Raw genomic sequence first — 17240 nt, 5'->3', positions numbered from 1 at the left:
TCATAAATTTGTTAAAAATATGAGGACTAAAATTGTAAAAAAAACTTTGTAATGGATTAAACTATAATTTTTTTTTTTTTTTTTTTTTAAATTTAGAAATTTGATGCTCTTGCCGGGATTACTTCCCGCCCTACAGGAAATTCCCCTACACCAGAATAGAATCACCATTCCCCCTCTCCAGCATACCCGATACCCAAACACACCTCTCGGCCACCGCTGCCGATAGCTTCCCCGCTCTCTCTGAACTCTACACTGTCAAATTGTTGGATAACCGGTCTCCTTCCCCGTCGCTAAATTTCTGCGAGAAGCTACAGGTAAATGCGCTTTTCATTCCCGTAGTAATTTGATTATTTGAGCACATTAACTGGCCAGTTCAACTGTTATTGCGCTGTTGGTAGTTTTGAGCTTGTTAATGGAGGCTATATTTATGTCATACTGATTGATTTATTAGGAAAAGCGTAATATGGTTTCTGGTATGTAATTTCATTGTATAAACTGCCAAAGTCACAGTTGTCGAGTCTGATAAGTTTCAATCGGAATTCAATGTTTAAGCCAAGTAAATCTATTTGCTGCAGTATGGCTACATGCACATAAAGCTTGATGTCTCTAATTGCATATAATTCATAGTTAAATGGAGTGCTTATAAGTTGTTTTAGATTCCTTAATCAAAGTAATAAACTATGCTAATAACCAGAGTAGAAGAAAAATAAGCACCTCCTACTATATTTATGATTTTTTATATAAATTATAATAAATACTTGCGGTAATTACTTCAACATTGAGTTTTTTTTTTTTTCCAATTTTTATTTCATTTGAATTAATTTCCAATAATATATCTCAATTAATTTTGATTTCAAATATATTATTAATTAATTGATACATGCGGTTAGCATATCATCAGATCCAAATGCACCTAGTAATGTCAAGAAAGCAACTTTCTGTACGACCATGGTCATCATGAGTTTTTGGTCATGCATTTCTTCTGGTGATTTTTGATGATGTCCTGGTCTAATAAAAGAAACCCACTTGATCCAGGATTTTAGCTTAAGTTGATCCACAACACTATCCAAGTCATGGGACTGTATCAATCACTAACTAAGGATCTGATGAGTTAGAGAGAGGTTGTAAGAAGAATTTATATTTTCTCTTCACAGTAATCGCTAGATAGTGTATATACAATTATTTACTGAACAATATGGTAGGCTTGTTTATTTTATGATAACAGTTTTAGCAGTGGATGGCAATTGAAGGTCGATTTTGGTGTTGACCTGAAAACTAACCAGAAGGCTAAGAGAATAATGATTTATACTAGTTCAACATTTCTGCGTAATATACTGGTATTCTTGTTGTGGAATGTTTTGGTTTCGCAAATCTATAACAGCTTTTTGCACTAGGTGACAAGGATCTTCCAACACTGCTGTTGGTTGAACAATAAGTTGCTGAGAAAGATGTTGAAATATTCTGATTTTCTTGTTCCATCTCTCTCCCCATACCCAGCTGCCTGTTTGAGTCCAAAAGACTGCATTCAAATTGTGATTCCATTGGAATATATCTTTTACCTCCTGTTATGTTCTCCAATGTAGACATCACCTGATATAATTCATGCCTCAGTCAACAACATATGGATTTTATCTCACAGAAGTATAGGATTAGATAAGTTGAGGCCTAAGTTGACCACCTAATTTTTGTTAAATGTAATAAATTTGAAATTTATGTTCAAGTGGATTATATTACTTATTTTAAAAAATACAACCTTTTATTTTATTACATTCAAAAAAACAATACAACCTTTTATTTTATGCATGAATGATATGAAGTTTAAATTTTAAGCTCTATAAATCTCCAAAGTGAAAAACAAACAACTTTGCATTAAGTTCATTACCTATTCTAATAAATTTCTAATTTTAGTTTTTGTATTAGTTTTAAGTATGGATAAAGTAGAATTTAGTTTAGTATGTTCAAGTTCTATACTAAACTATTAAATTTCTCAAAACTATTAACTGGCACAAAAGTTATATTCTAATCATGCATAATAGATCAGTAGCCTTGTTGCTCTCTCTCCATAGTTTTTGGTTTCTTTCTTGCTAAACAGAGATTTCTAGCTTGGTTCCCTTTTGCCACTCTCTCCATCCCATGAATTTTATGATCATTTATTGGCATTGCTCTTGAGGGTGGAGCTGTGAATCTGTGACAGTTTCAGAGGATGGCAGAGGCACATGTGCTTCTATTATGTTGGGTTGGGGGAGAGGAGGTGTGGCTTGTGAATGCTTTGGATGAATTCTGCTAGATAAAAGATGAAAGCTTGTGGGTTAGGAATTGTAAGGGAGTGATCACATTCTCTGGCTAGCTTAGGATCAAACAAGGGAGGTAAGTTTTTGATAATCACTTAGCATTTAGGCATGTCTGGCAAGTGCATTGTTATTCCTTCAAGGTTAAGAAGCAGACAATTGGTGGTATATTGTGATAGCTTTTGACATTGTCATAGGGATTCCTATCCTGTGCCCCTAATAGTGATTTTCGACCTAAGCCCCTTCTTCTCTTCCCAGAATCATTTTGATTTCGTTTGAGAATCCTTTTCACAAGGTTGTTCCTATATGGTTTCAGTTGTTTTTCCCGCTAGCAAGGTATCAATTCCAGTGTCCATGCGTGTCACTTTTCTAGGATTGTTTGATGGGGCTGTGAGTGGCTTGGGTTTGAAGAAGGATTTGGGCGTAGTTCCAAGTTGGCTTAATTTTGAGTTTCAAAACCCTTAATCATTTGTCTTCTTGCAGTTTGAACTTGCTCTTGGCAGCAAAAGAAAGCCCAAGGTTTTGGTATGAGTTCCAATAAAGGGGAGAAAATGAAGTAATTGGTCTTTAATTCAGGATTTCAACTACTAGGCTAGGTGGTGTGGTTTTCAGAGAATCAGTTAAGGGTTTGCTGAATCAGAGGCATTGTTTATCTTCATCGTCTTCGTCTAGTCCATCTATTGGGTATATGACAGACATGGACGACCTCTCTTCTTTGGGAAATTGGGGCTATGTGTAGTTACTATTGATAAGTCTAGTAGAATCTCTTTATGATAGATGTATCTTGGCCTTGGTAATGATGAACTTCAAGTTTAAGTTGGTGTCTAGGTGCGAGGATGTTGTCTAGGGGGATCTCTCGGTGCGGGATTATGCTGGTAAAGGGGAATTGGAGGTTTCTAGTGCTGTGTTTGTGGTGGAAGAAGTTCAGGTTGAGGTTTCTCATTTGGTGATGAATGGTATAGCTAGAATTACTCGTTTACAGGGGGTGAGTTTTAATGGGCTCCAGGACTAGGCTGTTGATCTGTTTAGGCTATTGAAGGTAATGAGATTTTTTTTTGTTGGGGGGAGGGGGAGAGGGGGATAAATCTCATTTGACATTGTGGAATGCATTCTTATGAGAGTTTATTTTATAAGCGTAGTTCCTTTCTTTTTTTTTTTTTTTTGAAATAAAAAGTGGAAATCTTCTAAGTTCCTTTCTTATGATGGTTTCTGTGCTGCATGGACCAAGCATATTTTTAGTAAACAGGTCTAACAGCAACTAACTTGCTTCAATATATTTTTTTCCTAAAGGAAAAAGAAATCACATTAGTAAAGCAAATGTTGCCTGTATACAAAATTATTTTGTAGTAGAAATTTGCTACTTATTTTTGTACTCTTTTTCCCCTTCATTAATATATTTCTTTTTTTTTTCTATAAAAGAATCAGATAAATGAGGTCTTAACTATTATCTTCTATATTGGGTTTGTATGATTTCTGTAAACAGAAAAGTAATTATTGGATGCTTGGTGCTTACCTCATTCATGATTAATCTTTTCTTAGGATTCTTTTTCAAGCATTTTTTGGCAAGTTGTGCTATGTGATAGAGTTGAAGTCTATCATGCTCATCGATGATGGTTGGATCAAGTAAATCATGGTATCGTCTTTGTCTCAGAAGTTTTCTTGCCTGCACAACAGTTACTGTATGAAAGTTGCATATAGGAAATCTGAAAAAAATAAGAAATATGAATTGAGCAATTCGTATTTCTTGTTTATTAAAATAAATAGACTAATTAAAAAAGCCTAAAGTCACGATTGCTAAATAGGCTAATTAATAAATTTCAAGACCTTGGTGATTAAATTCAAATCTAAAATCATGATGATTAAAAAGCTAAGCAATATAGTCTTAAGTCATAGTGATTAGATCTATTTTTTTGGAAGAAGGCAGTCCTCTGTTTCGTATTTACTTCTATCAAAATTTAAGCAATGAACCCTCAGAGGATAAACAAAAAAAAAAAAATATCAAGTCCTGGAGATTGGTAAATTTTTTCTAACAAGCCCAAAAACCTAATTCTACATATCTTATTCCATGGCTAGATGACTTCTCTAGGGCACTCGAACATATAGGTGGAGTTCCCACTAAATTCCCTTTAGCTTAGTATTTTACTTTGACATTAAATAAGAAGTCTGTAGTTAGGAATCGGTTAAGTTGTTAATTTTTAAATCCTAATTGTCGAAGCAAGTCTAAAAGAATGTGATGTTGGTACTGCTGTGTTGGGAAATGATCATCCTTGTAACGCAATAGGTATGCAGACAACATGATTAGGTCCACTTACTAAAAAGAAGTTTTCAAACCACAGGCTCGCATCTAAATACTTTGTCTTTCATATTCTGGTTGCATCAAACTGATTGTTGTAATAATATGAAAAATTTAAGTTGCAGACTCAAATAAAACTTCATTATGTATCAGACTGATTCATTTTTCTCTATAACTAAGAATTAAAGAAATGGTTAATTCTCACCCATTTCACAATATTTTTCTCTATTGATCTCCATTCTGTGATCAGCTCCAGTAGAACCACCCCAAAGGAGTATACATCTGTTTTTTCGGACAGTGTGCCAGTCTTCAAACACTCTGGTGCGAAGTATACAGATGCCTTGTCATTTTTGTGCTGTAAGGAATGATCTGATTTCACTTTCAGGAACCCAAAATCTCCAACCTTGCAGCATATTACACAAAACAAAAAATTTCAGTTCAACAGATGATTGAAGGAGATTAATCCTCTTGTTAGACACATACACACAATTATCAGAGAAATTGTCATTACCAATGGTTCAAAATCATGAGTTAAAAAAATGTTGCTTGGTCTCAAATTTCCATGAATTATGTGATTCTGATGAAGATAATTCAATCCCCTGGATGCACCTACAGCTATCTTCATCCTCTGAGTCAAAGTCAAATTCAAGGGATGATGTTCTGCATTGTTCCAGATATTTAATATGGTATTAGATCCATAAAGAAAGTACCTTGATATTTACACTTACAAATTTAATGTTAAGGAGAGTACTAGTTTTTTTCTGGCTGACAAAGTGTGGAAATGGGCAACTAGTGTACCCAACCTCATTGGACAAGACAAATGGGGTTAGCACCCATTGACAGTTTGAGCTGTAGCTACTGACTTTAGGGTGAGTCCATCACCATAAGCTAGAATTAAGTAAATGGACTCTCTTATTATGGCTAGAGCTATGGACAGGTATCATATACAAGTTCAAAACAATAACCACCGTGTCAAAAAATGGAGTCCTTTACCCCTTGGGCTGTCATTTCGGTGGTTAAGGACAGTATAAGTAAAAAGGGTTTTGATTTAGAACCAATCACTATAGACTACTATAGTGGTGATAACTTTAGTATCTTTTAAGCAGTGGGTTTGAGTTAGCTTAATTAGTGAGTCATTTATGTTGTACAAGAAATTGGTATGAAATTCCCCTCGTACATGAGGGAGAAAAATAAAGAAAGAGACGGTGCCTCTCATTGTGAAGGTCATTAACTTCAAAAAAAAGTTCAAACTTCTTGCAAGTAACTTTTCTTACTTGATAGATGCTCTTTGAGTGATCCATTGCATGCATATTCGTACACAAGCAGTCCTTGAGTTCGTTGTATGCAGAATCCAAGCAACATGATCACATTCTTATGTCTGGCTCTGCATAGTCTGTAGACTACCTCTGATTTGAATGTCATATGCTCTTGAGAGCTTACAAGTCTTTGCTTCTTAACCACTATTTTGAGCTTACTTCGTAGCTGACCTCTAAAAGAGGGTCTTGATGAGTCACTTTTAGATAGAGAGTTGTGAGGTGAAAATCCATCTGTTGCAGCTGCCAGTTCTACATATCTGAAGTCTTTTCCTATTTCAATATTGGGCCTCCTGTTATTGCATATTGTGCATGTTGAACTTTCAGTTACTTGTTCAGGTTTCCTGTACTGTTTCATCAAATCTGCCTCGGGTATTGTGTATTGCATCAGTTCTGTATCTTTGCTCATATGATCATGTCCTGTTTGGTACGAGTATCATAAGATATTATATATTGCCAGTGTATTAAGAATTATGCTTAACTGTGAAGTACGATTAGCACTGGATATGATATTACATGTCGGTAATTTACATGTACACAAAAATATCAAAAGAGAACTCATAAATCGATCAAACTCCTGTACACAAAAAAAAAAAAATAGAGAATATTAAATTGTAATGGAATCAGTTTATCACTTACGAGAATGGAACAGTTCAATGCTGAAAAGATCCTCTTCTTGTGGGGATCCAGGCATCATCTCATCATAAGTAACAAGCCTGAGATGGCGTTCCTCTCTCAGAAGCTTGTAGGATTTTGTGGTTTTTGGTCCTCTCAGCTGTTCAATGCTCCCATTGCTCTTCATCCTTGAGATTCCACATGAAAGCCTCTTCAGGAAGTATTTCTTTTTTTTCTTCATCTGCCTATGCTACATAAAATTTAAATCCATTTCATTATCTGATGTCTTCATAATTGTGCATTTCTTTTCAGCAATGTGAAAGTGCAGAAGTTAGCTTATCTTTAAGCCACAATTGTTTAATATATTTTGTTACAGAACTCTATGTAATATTAACTTCTTTCAGTTCATAAATGTTTTCCTGACCGGTCAAGTATGATCCATGTTGACTTTAAGTTTTCAGCCGACCTTAACGCAACTGTCTTCGGTGAAGGTCCTGCAGCCACTTCTATTTTAAATTCAACCTGATCAGATACATGGAAAACATCTTATCAGCTCTTTAACTTCAAGGTATGTCCTCTTGTCCTCTGGTTTTTGTGGCTGGTTAACTAGCTTTTTAAGATGTCTCAAATTCTCAACTAATGAATATACGGATGCATAATAGATCATCAACGAAATGACTGCAGTTGTCTCTAAAGCATAAGAAAAACTCTTAGTTGTTAAATGAATGTGAGATAAAAGCTGCTTCTGAGAGCTTTACAAAGAGTTTATACAAGCCTGCATAATATATATATATATATATATCTATACACATTGATGATTAAGAAAGAAAAAATGGGTTTTAGTGGTTGCACTGTCTGTGCTCTCTAGTTGATGTATGCTTATGCCATTTTTCTAAAACTACTTACAGTTTATCAAGTGAGACCAACTGCAAGAATTCAGCAGTTTTTTTAATCAAATAATTGTTATTCATGAATTTGCAATTTTGCGACATACCTTGAACTTTTGGTATACATTGGAAATCTCAAGAAGTTCCATGTTATTCTCATACTCTTCTTTTTTCCTTGCTGCCGCAATGTTAACTTTTCTCTGTTTTGCCATACACATTGGAGAGCTTGAGTCTACTTTTTTCTTATATCCCACTACACAAGGGAGGAAAAAACACAATGTGAATAATTGACGAATAAAAAGTAACATCTTGGATCTATAGTTCAGTAACTTTGCTAACCAAACATTTGGCCCTCGAAAACTCACATCAAATTATTGGTAGTAAATTACTTGAAACTTTACATATATCTCTTTAGTCAAATTTTTTCTGAACTTTACATATAGCTCATTAGTCACGTTTTTTTCTGAACATATTATCGTAAGGGCAAAGCTTTTCCATCAATTGTAATTATGTCAGTAAACCAAAACTGGCTCTTGACAATTTTTTCTTGTCAACTTTGTCTTCTTGCTAGAGACGAAAACATGAATACTTACAGAGCTTTTTGCACCCCTGCCCCTGAGTATCAACGTAATGGAGAACTGCAAGAAGCGTGAGTGTATCTCCAGCCCTTAGCGATAAGCCATCAAGGGCCCAGGTGAGCGCACTGGGGCAGACTCCTTCAGATGCATCTTGAATCACCACCACTTTCTGTCGGTACATTTCTGCCACATATCTCTGCTTCAAGCTTTTCACTCTTCTCTTTTAACTAGAACTCTGGGCCTAAAGAATAGGGTAATAATAGTTTGAACTGTTTGTGTATAGCCAGCTTTGAGTTTCTGAAGAAGATTAGGATTAATTTAATGTTTCTATATGTCTAACCCATATCATACCGTACGTAAATTCCAATGATATATACACATGTTTAATCATCTTGCTGTCTTCTGACTTCATTTGCAGAAAAGGACATTAAAACAAGAAATTTTCAGATCATAACTAAGCTTTTATGTGTCTATTCCAAACTATGTTTGGCAGATTCACCACGACAGTCCTTGAATAAATCATCCAACACATTCTTTTCTTTATTTTTTGTAAGCAAATTATTATATATTTTTTCTTCTTAAATATCTATGACAGTTATACAAATTAGATCAAATTTGAAAATCAACTAAGAGAAGTATTGAGTAAAAATCAACCAAGAGTTTGTTCTGTGCTTTTTTTTTTAGTTATCAGTTTCCATATGACAAGTTGAGTGCAGGTCAAGACTCTGAGGGGCCACGCCGCCCTGCCGGGCTACCCTACTCTTGAGTGACTCCTTTACCCCGAAGAAAAGAGCTCTTCTGTTAAGTGAAGAGCTCATTTATTCGGTTCCTTTTTGAGTCAAATAAAGTCAAAAAAATCGTGGTTCCATAAGGATACTGGTGGTGGACAGAGAGAAGGCAGCCCTCGTTATATAACGTGGTCTCCCCTCCCTCTATCCCCGCCCCCTACAGGGGGACAACGGGTTATGTAACCATAACCTACGTACAATCTTTTACTTCCCCCCGGGAGGGCTTATTGATTATAGGAGCTTCAGCTCCGTATAATCTTATTTCTCCCTCCAAGAGTCCCTGATTAAATCAAGTTGATGAACTATATTTTGGAGAGAACATTGGAGGTACGAAACATCCAACAAGGAAATTATCTGAGTAAAATTTTCGTATTTTATTCTAATTCGAACAAAAAAAAAAAGTTTTAATGTCGATTTAGAACAAATTTCATTTATTTTCAACTTGATCCTTCACCATCTTGAATAATTTATTATTAAATGTATTTCGTTAAATATTTTACTATATTAATTATTTTTTTATTTTTCTTTTATATTTCGGGATATATTTAATATTCTCATTTATTTCTTTGAAACATAGGAAAAAAAAAAAAAATTCATACTTCACAAAACTACTTTTTAGAGTAAAAATAAATCGACAACACTACCATTGACATGGACAACCGTTTTTAATACAATATATCATATATATATTCTACTAGTTAAACTAAAATTATAATTCTTTCAAATTTGTATAATTACAGTGTGCATGCACTTCATGGATATATCAATCTTTTAACTTTATAGAAGAGAAATGAGGAGAAAGATTAAAACACTAATATTAGTTATAAAATTAAAATTTGTATATTTAATATTTATTTAAAAATAAATTATTAGATACATTTATTATTCTATGTACGAATATATATACGACAAAAAATAAAATAGATAAATATTTAAAATTACATGTATAAATTTATATGTGGTACGAAATTTATTCGATAATAATCTGATTTAATTCAATTAAATTTTATATATTTATTAAATATATTTTGATAATATCGTTACGATTTATTCTTTTAATTTTATTATGTCTTTTTTAAAACTCAAAGTTTCAAAGATTATGTTAGAATAGATCCGGTTAATGTAAGGCTGAAAAATTATAAAAAAGCAACTAAAAAATGTTAAATTTACAATAAAAGAAAACCTATTTATGAAACTATTGCTTTTCCTTAGCCCGGCCGGTTCAGTCGTTCTCCCGGTCTGTTCCGGTCGGGTAACACCCATAAACCGTCTGATTTTTCCCACCTAGCGATCAAATGGAATATCCCCAATTTCTCCCCGTGACTAGGGTTTTCTTTCCACTAATGTATAAATACTCACTCCTCCGCCTTACGTCATCCCTTTTCTCATTCTCTTCTTCGCATCGCAGCCAGCGTCCCTCACTCCCTCTTTGCTCTCTCGTTTTTGCTTACTCCGTCGTCATCAATGGCCGTAACTTTCTCAGATCTCCACACAGAGTCGGGCGTCAAATCTCTCGATGAGTTCCTCTCTGGAAAAACTTACATCTCCGGGTATTTTTCCATTTCCTTCTTCTCTGTTTTCAAATTTCACATTTCATGGTACAATGAACTTGATAATTGACGATTCTGGATACTGATCTTGCAGAGACCAGTTGACTAAGGATGACGTAAAGGCGTACGCTGCCGTTTTGGAAAAGCCTGGTGATTCTTTCCCCAATGCTGGCAGGTGGTACGAGCTTGTGTCCTCTCGGCTCGCTTCCAGGTTTGTTTTTCCGCACCTTCTTTTAGTCTTGTTACTGTGTTAATTCTAGTTTATTTGAGATTGGAGACTATGACTAATCTCTTTGTGGTGGCAGCTTCCCCGGGAAAGCTGTTGGTGTGAGAATTGGGGGCAAAGCTTCTGCACCTGAAGCTGTAGCTGCACCTGCCAAGGTAGCTGTTAAGTTTTTACCGTGCTTTGCCTTTTCTCTTAGTTTTAAGTTAATACGGACTTGTATCCTATAGAATTTAGGTGTCAAGTAGTTGTTTTATGACCCCTGAGTTGACGATTGGTACTGCCAATTGATTGTGGTAGAAATTTGAATGTATTGCTGTGGAATTGAGGGGAGTTGAATTTGTTCAATTATACATAAAAAATGAAAGTATAATTAAAACTTACAATCAAATGATAAGATATAGTAATAGGATGACAGTAGAGTATACCTGAATCGAATTGGCTTTAGTGTTAATGTGTTAGTTAGGTAAACTATTCTGAATCAGCGTATAAAACTAACAAACAAATTGAATATGATCCTTCCAAAACAAGCCATCTATCTTTAGGAATTGGGTTATTGTTTTTCTAATGTGGTATTTATTTGCATCGGCGTCGAATATGCTCGGATGGAAGAGGTTGATTTGTTTGAATTATGGTTGGAGGCAAACTGGTTTAAGGGCTGCATATTACTGGCTAATTCTCCTTCTTCCATGTGAATCTCAACATATATATTTTTTGGAAAAAGAAAGATGGATTTCAAGATTATTGATCTAATTCCTTCATCTTCTGTGGTTATCTCATGAAACTTTTAGGAGGCCCCAGCTGCAGATGATGATGACGATCTTGATCTCTTTGGTGATTATACAGAGGAGGACAAGAAGGCAGCAGACGAAAGGGAGGCAGCTAAGAAGGATAAAAAGAAGAGCAAAGAGAGTAAGTGCTGGTTTTGGATAGTGACTCCTCATGTCTAAATTCATTATTACATTCTCTGTTGTTATTTCAATTTATGCTTCTTTAACCAATCAAAAGCCAAAGTTTTTCAAAGATTTTTTTTTTTGTTGAGAAAACATTAAAAAAGGCATTTTCCCCCATTGGCATACATTGGATAATCAGCACTGTTTTTAGAATGCTTATGGAGCTATATAAGAAACTTAAGAATTAACTGGTTAAACTCTATATGAAAAGACTGTGTAACAGATTTATTTTAATTTTTAATTCAATAAACTAATAAGATAATTACCCTAAATTGTAATAATTTTATCTAACAAGTATAACATTTAATTTGTAAACCAAATAATTAAATAAAATAAGTTAATAGAGCAAAATAGAAGATGATATTCAGTATCAAAGTTATATAAGAATATTGAAGAGTGGGAAAAATGGTATTTCATGGGGAAAGTGTAGGAAAAAATAAGAGAAACTTACTAATTATTGATATGTGGGAAGGAGAGAGGCAACGTTGGGGTACAATGGAGTTTGGAAGGTTTTCTTTATGAGTTTGCAAGGTTATATTTGTGACTTTCAATTTTTAAACCAATCACAGAAAATGGAAATTGATTTCTGGCTGCAAACCAAATTGATTTCTTAGCTTTTGAGGAGTAGTGTAGCCTAGTGGATCAAGGAAGTGGATTGTGAATCCACCATGTGTCAGTTCTGTAGCCGAGCTACAGAGAGATTGGGGGAAGGTTAATAGGAATGCCCTGCTTGTTCACAAAGTAACAGCTAGTGAATCCACCCAACAATCCTTACTGAACTGACTTCAGACTGGATAATGAATCATCTGATGAATCTTTCCTTCAAGACTTTCCACATAAGGGCTAACTTGCTTGATCCTAGGCCAGGAAGCAATGGATGGTTTGGAACAGCAATGGGAGAGAGCTTGTAGTGAATCTCCTTCTCCCACCTCTTGGCCCCATGCGCATCCCCATATCTATTTCTTCCCCAGCCAGGGGGAGGCGGAGGATTGTTTTTGAAGAAATAGATATACTTCTGCAAGTAGTTTGCTTGTGCTTAATCTTTATTGATTTTACTATAAAATCATATAACGCAAGGACTTGTTATAAGCTATTTCATCAATAGTGTTGCGTCAAAATCTTGATATTTGAGCGTCTAATTTTATGTTGTTGTTGCAATTTACCAGTTTGAGTGCAGATCCATTATATGCTCCTCACATATCTTGTCATCTTATGCTAAATTCTCCATTTCTATAGGTGGGAAATCTTCTATACTTATGGATGTGAAACCTTGGGATGATGAGACTGACATGAAGAAGTTGGAGGAGGCTGTAAGGAGTGTTGAGATGCCTGGTCTCTTCTGGGGAACATGTATGTTTAATCCCTTAACAATCTATATACAGAAATATGGCATAACGCACTTTCCAAGTAACTACATTGTTTAACCGGAAATTTCTGCATTGGCATTATCGCAGCTAAATTGGTTCCAGTTGGGTATGGCATAAAGAAACTGCAGGTCATGCTCACTGTTGTGGATGACCTTGTATCAGTTGATTCACTTATAGAGGAACATCTCACAGTTGAACCATGCAATGAATACGTCCAGAGTTGTGACATTGTCGCCTTCAACAAAATCTAAAATTATTCCTCTCTATCGAAGTAACTGCTTCTGAAGTAGCCAGTTTTCGCCGGTAATTTAGTTTACGTCAATAGCAATCTCTTATATGTTTCTTATTTTTTCCTTTACCTGGTCTTTGCCTTCTGATTGTGTACTGTGTTTCATGAACTGAGAAGTTTTAAAAAGAAAAAAACTTTTTAAGCTTCATTTTTGCATTGCCTTGTGGCTGCATGACATGTCTGTTATATTTTTATCCTGCTAGCCTGTGCAAGTGGATGATTTGTTCCCAATGAATCTGGTTTTTCTTCAGCACTATCATTTGAGACTTCTTTTGGAATAAGCGTAGAAATTTATTTGTAAATTTATACTTAGTTGATTAAAGGGTGAAAAGTTCTACCGAGACATGAAAGGAAAAGATAGGAATTTTAACATGAAATAATATGATACAAGCTTTGACACAAATTATGTGAATTTGAACACAACATGAAACACAAATGGGCATTTTGACATGACATGACGCAATAAAACAGCCATTTTGACATGATATGAAACAATTTGATTCGAATGGTAACATGAAAAAATAGAGTTCTAACTTGAAATGGTACGAGTTTGGTAAAAATTTTAATTCCAAAAAATAATGTAAAATTTAAGAAGATATGAAACTGTACAATCAAATTTTGATATAAGATGATAGTGTGCTTCCTACTCCTCGTATGATATATGACACAAAAAAAATATTAAATTAAATAATGTCACATGTCAAATTTAGTGACATGTGGCAAGTATGCCAACACCATTAATAAAAACTATTGGATACGGAGTAATGTAATTAAATTTTGAAAAAGCAAAAATTTATAGAGGATCAAACCAAATAAAATAATATAAAGACTAAAATAATACTTATGTCTAATTTCAAAAAAAAATATGTATAGTGTCAATCCTAATTCACTTGGCTTTATTCCTTATATTTTATTTACATTTAACTAAATTTTCATATATAAAAATGTGCAAAAAAATCCCAATGTACTTATTACATAACAAAATTGGAATTCATATTTGTTTGTATGAAGGTCTATTTATAGGCTTAAGGAGGCACTCGAAGTCATTCAACCTCCACCTCCACCTACCAAAAGCTCTATAAAAGATTCATAAAATCCTGTAAAATTTCTAAACCAACTCTCGTCGCTCTTTATCGATTCAATAATATTACACATTTTTCTAATACATCTCCATGAGAGGTCACTCGTATCCTTTTTGATCAAGTCATCTAGTGTTGCATTAAATTTCGAGAGACTGAGTTATGTATGCTTGAGCAAAATTTAATAATTCTGAAGCATTAAATTTGTTTATTATTATTATGACGATTTTTATTATGTAAAAAAGTATTTCAGATTTTTGTCTTGACTGCACATTCGTTTCGTGATAGACTTACTATATTTTTTATTATATATATTACCTAAGTTACTCTTATATGTGAGTAAATTTATATTTGTATCTACGAACTAGATAGATAGATATATGAATAAATACCATCAAGTTTATGATCCTTAATTTTATTTTGTTTGCACTAATATAATGCTAGATAATCTTGAAAGCTAACCCCTAAATCGCTTGTTGTCAAGATTGATCTTTTTTTTTTGTAAGAGTGTGTTTGTTAGCATCCACAATAATTCGGTCCGAGTTTCTTCCATGAATTTAAGCATAGGTTGAGAGAACGCTTTAATTCATAATTGGTTTAGGGAGCTTCGTGGTCTAATTGTTGACAAATTGTTAATTTTTTTTTTTTGTTTATTATCAACGTACTTAGATAGATTTATTTATCTATATCCACATACCTAGATCAGTAGATATATGGTTAGATACAAATAATTTTATATTTCTCAAATTTCTTTTTTGTTCGTAATAAATCTAAAATGCTAGTTAATCTCAAAGATTAATCCCTTAATCGTTTATTGTCACGATTGGTTTTTTTTTTTATTTTTAAAACCTAATAGTACATTTGCTCACATCCATAATATCTTGGTCGAGTTTTGCATTCATTTAATCCTCGATTATGAGAACGCTTTAATCCACCATTAGTTTAGGGAGTTTCGTAATCTAATTATTGACGAACAGTTAAATTTCTTTATTTTTCAGTTTACTATAAAACTCGAACTTATAGTATTAATTATTTGAAAAAGTATTTGAAGTTAGATTAAATTTTTTATTTCTTCAGTACAACTTATCAGTAAATAAAATATTAGTCCTTATAAATGTGTTGTATTTCAAGTTGACCGTAAAAGTTGAATTTTAAGTTTAAATGATGCGTACCTAGAATTGAGCAAACATTTAAGTTTCAAGTCTCTAAATATTCCATACATAAGGTTTTTTTTGTACAAACAAACACACATACACACACGCATATATATATATATATATATTTATATACATATGAATAAGTTAGGTACTCATTGAATACGCACATTTGAAATTAGAAGATGATCATTTATGTTTTTTCATGTCTTATTTGCTCTGTCTGAATTTTTCTTTACTTTGAGAATTTATATTCTAATGATTATAATTATTATTATCATTATTGTTAACATAAATATAGATGTCTAAATTGAGAATATATATATAAATATATATTTAATTATAATTCAACTTTTTGATTTAGTTTACTTTTCATATATATATATTTTTAATATTGATGCTTAAAATTAAAAGAAAAGGAATGTCGAAAACTGAATTTTTAATATTTTTTAATTTAAAAATATTATTATTATTATTATTTGATCATTTTATACAGAAAATATAAGAAAAAAGATGTCGTGACCTACTGGCTTTACCCATTGGTGCTACCGTTGTAACCTTCGCTTTGTACGTTAAGGCCAACTACCTATTTGTCATGACTGTAATGGTAGATTCACACTGAGACAATCATACCAGGAAGCTAACTATTACAATCATCTTTTCAAGCCATGGGTTAGAGCTTTAACTTCTGATATCGACACTAAAAGAAGGAGATCAAGACTTTCGGTTGCTATTGACGCTTTCATGCGAAATGTTATGGGTTTTCTAGACCCTGCAGACATGTGCATGTATATTGGTCTTGCAAACTTCTTATGAAAAATTCTGCTTATAGTTTACGAGATCCTAAATTGTGAATAACAATAAAAATATTTAACTATCTATTTAATAGAGTTTACACTATATGTTACGAGAAATTTAACTCATAATTTAATTTCGTTTAACATAGATTACTGAATATGTAATACCTAGGCATGAAATTGGTTTGGGATTAATTTCAACAAAAAGGAAAATATATAAAAATTTATTTTTAAAATTAATAAATTTTAATTTAATGTGAAATTATGGAAAAAATAGGTTGATAATTAAATTGAAAATAATTTTGAAAAAAAAATGATGAAAATTTGGGTTCAGATGATGTTTTTGAAAGAAAAATAAAAAATTATGGGTCAGAACACAATTTAAAAAAATTGCGCCACGTAGAACCGCTTAGTCAGCAGTCTCGACGAATTGGAGCGTGCTACATGGCACGCTGACTTGGTGCCAAGCGGGAGGCCACATTGGCGATCCGCGTGCCCCGCAATTAGACAATCCGAAAGCATCCTTGCGTGTGTGGACGGTTCGGATCTATTCCCTCAGACTTGATCGGACGGTTGCGATAAACGCAATGAACGGTGCAGATTCGTTCCCTCTTTAAATGCAATCGGACGGTTGATATCAAATCGCGATGAACGGTTCAGATTTATTTTCTCTTTAAACGCGATCAGACGGTCGAGATCAAGCGCAATGAGCGATCCAGATTAACGCGAGATGGTATGGAATTGAAGTTTAATAATCGATAATATGGTATTTTGTGTAATTTAAAATTTTTTGAGAATAATTATAAGTTGCTAATGGAGCCGGAACTGGTTAGTTATTTATTTATCATGTTTAACTAATTGTTGAATTTATAGCTTTAAATACATGATGATATACTAGAATGATTAAATGATTCAGTTGTACTTCTTTGATATATATACTGGTTGTCTTAAGTGATTTACGGTTGATTTGTGAAATTGACAATTAATATGCAAACAAAAAATTATTTGATCATATGAATTAATGAATGGTAGTCTTATTGGATATCTTGGGAGATGGTAGATGGAC

At 33.4% G+C, this 17240-nt stretch overlaps 1 protein-coding gene and 2 long non-coding RNA genes across 4 annotated transcripts; 2 read left to right on the top strand and 1 right to left on the bottom strand.

Moving 5' to 3' along the window:
- Positions 1–114: 114 nt before the first annotated feature.
- LOC110816991 (uncharacterized) lies at positions 115–8661 on the top strand. 2 transcript variants are annotated; one of them, XR_002540120.2, is made up of 3 exons: positions 115–314; positions 6585–7077; positions 7968–8386. It is a non-coding gene; the product is annotated as an uncharacterized LOC110816991 (long non-coding RNA). The 2 variants fall into 2 exon arrangements; XR_015818898.1 differs by lacking the exon at positions 115–314 and adding an exon at positions 8393–8661 and having other exon boundaries at positions 3930–7077; positions 7968–8149.
- Positions 1527–4847, bottom strand: LOC148266155 (uncharacterized). The gene is made up of 3 exons (XR_015818899.1): positions 4787–4847; positions 3802–3951; positions 1527–1590 (listed from the first exon to the last, which is right to left on the bottom strand). It is a non-coding gene; the product is annotated as an uncharacterized LOC148266155 (long non-coding RNA).
- Positions 8662–10127: 1466 nt separating the features above from the next.
- LOC110817048 (Translation elongation factor EF1B/ribosomal protein S6 family protein) lies at positions 10128–13292 on the top strand. The gene is made up of 6 exons (XM_022045448.2): positions 10128–10312; positions 10407–10523; positions 10618–10693; positions 11327–11447; positions 12725–12838; positions 12943–13292. The coding sequence occupies exons 1-6, from the start codon at positions 10227–10229 to the stop codon at positions 13104–13106; spliced, it is 678 nt and encodes a 225-aa protein (XP_021901140.1). The 5' UTR covers positions 10128–10226; the 3' UTR covers positions 13107–13292.
- The last annotated feature ends 3948 nt before the right edge of the window (positions 13293–17240 follow it).

The sequence above is a fragment of the Carica papaya genome, chromosome 5 (genome assembly GCF_054855325.1).
Source record: "Carica papaya isolate Zhongbai chromosome 5, ASM5485532v1, whole genome shotgun sequence".
NCBI lineage: Eukaryota > Viridiplantae > Streptophyta > Magnoliopsida > Brassicales > Caricaceae > Carica > Carica papaya.
Note: the sequence above shows the minus strand (reverse complement) of the source record. Positions and strands in the feature narration are given on the sequence as shown.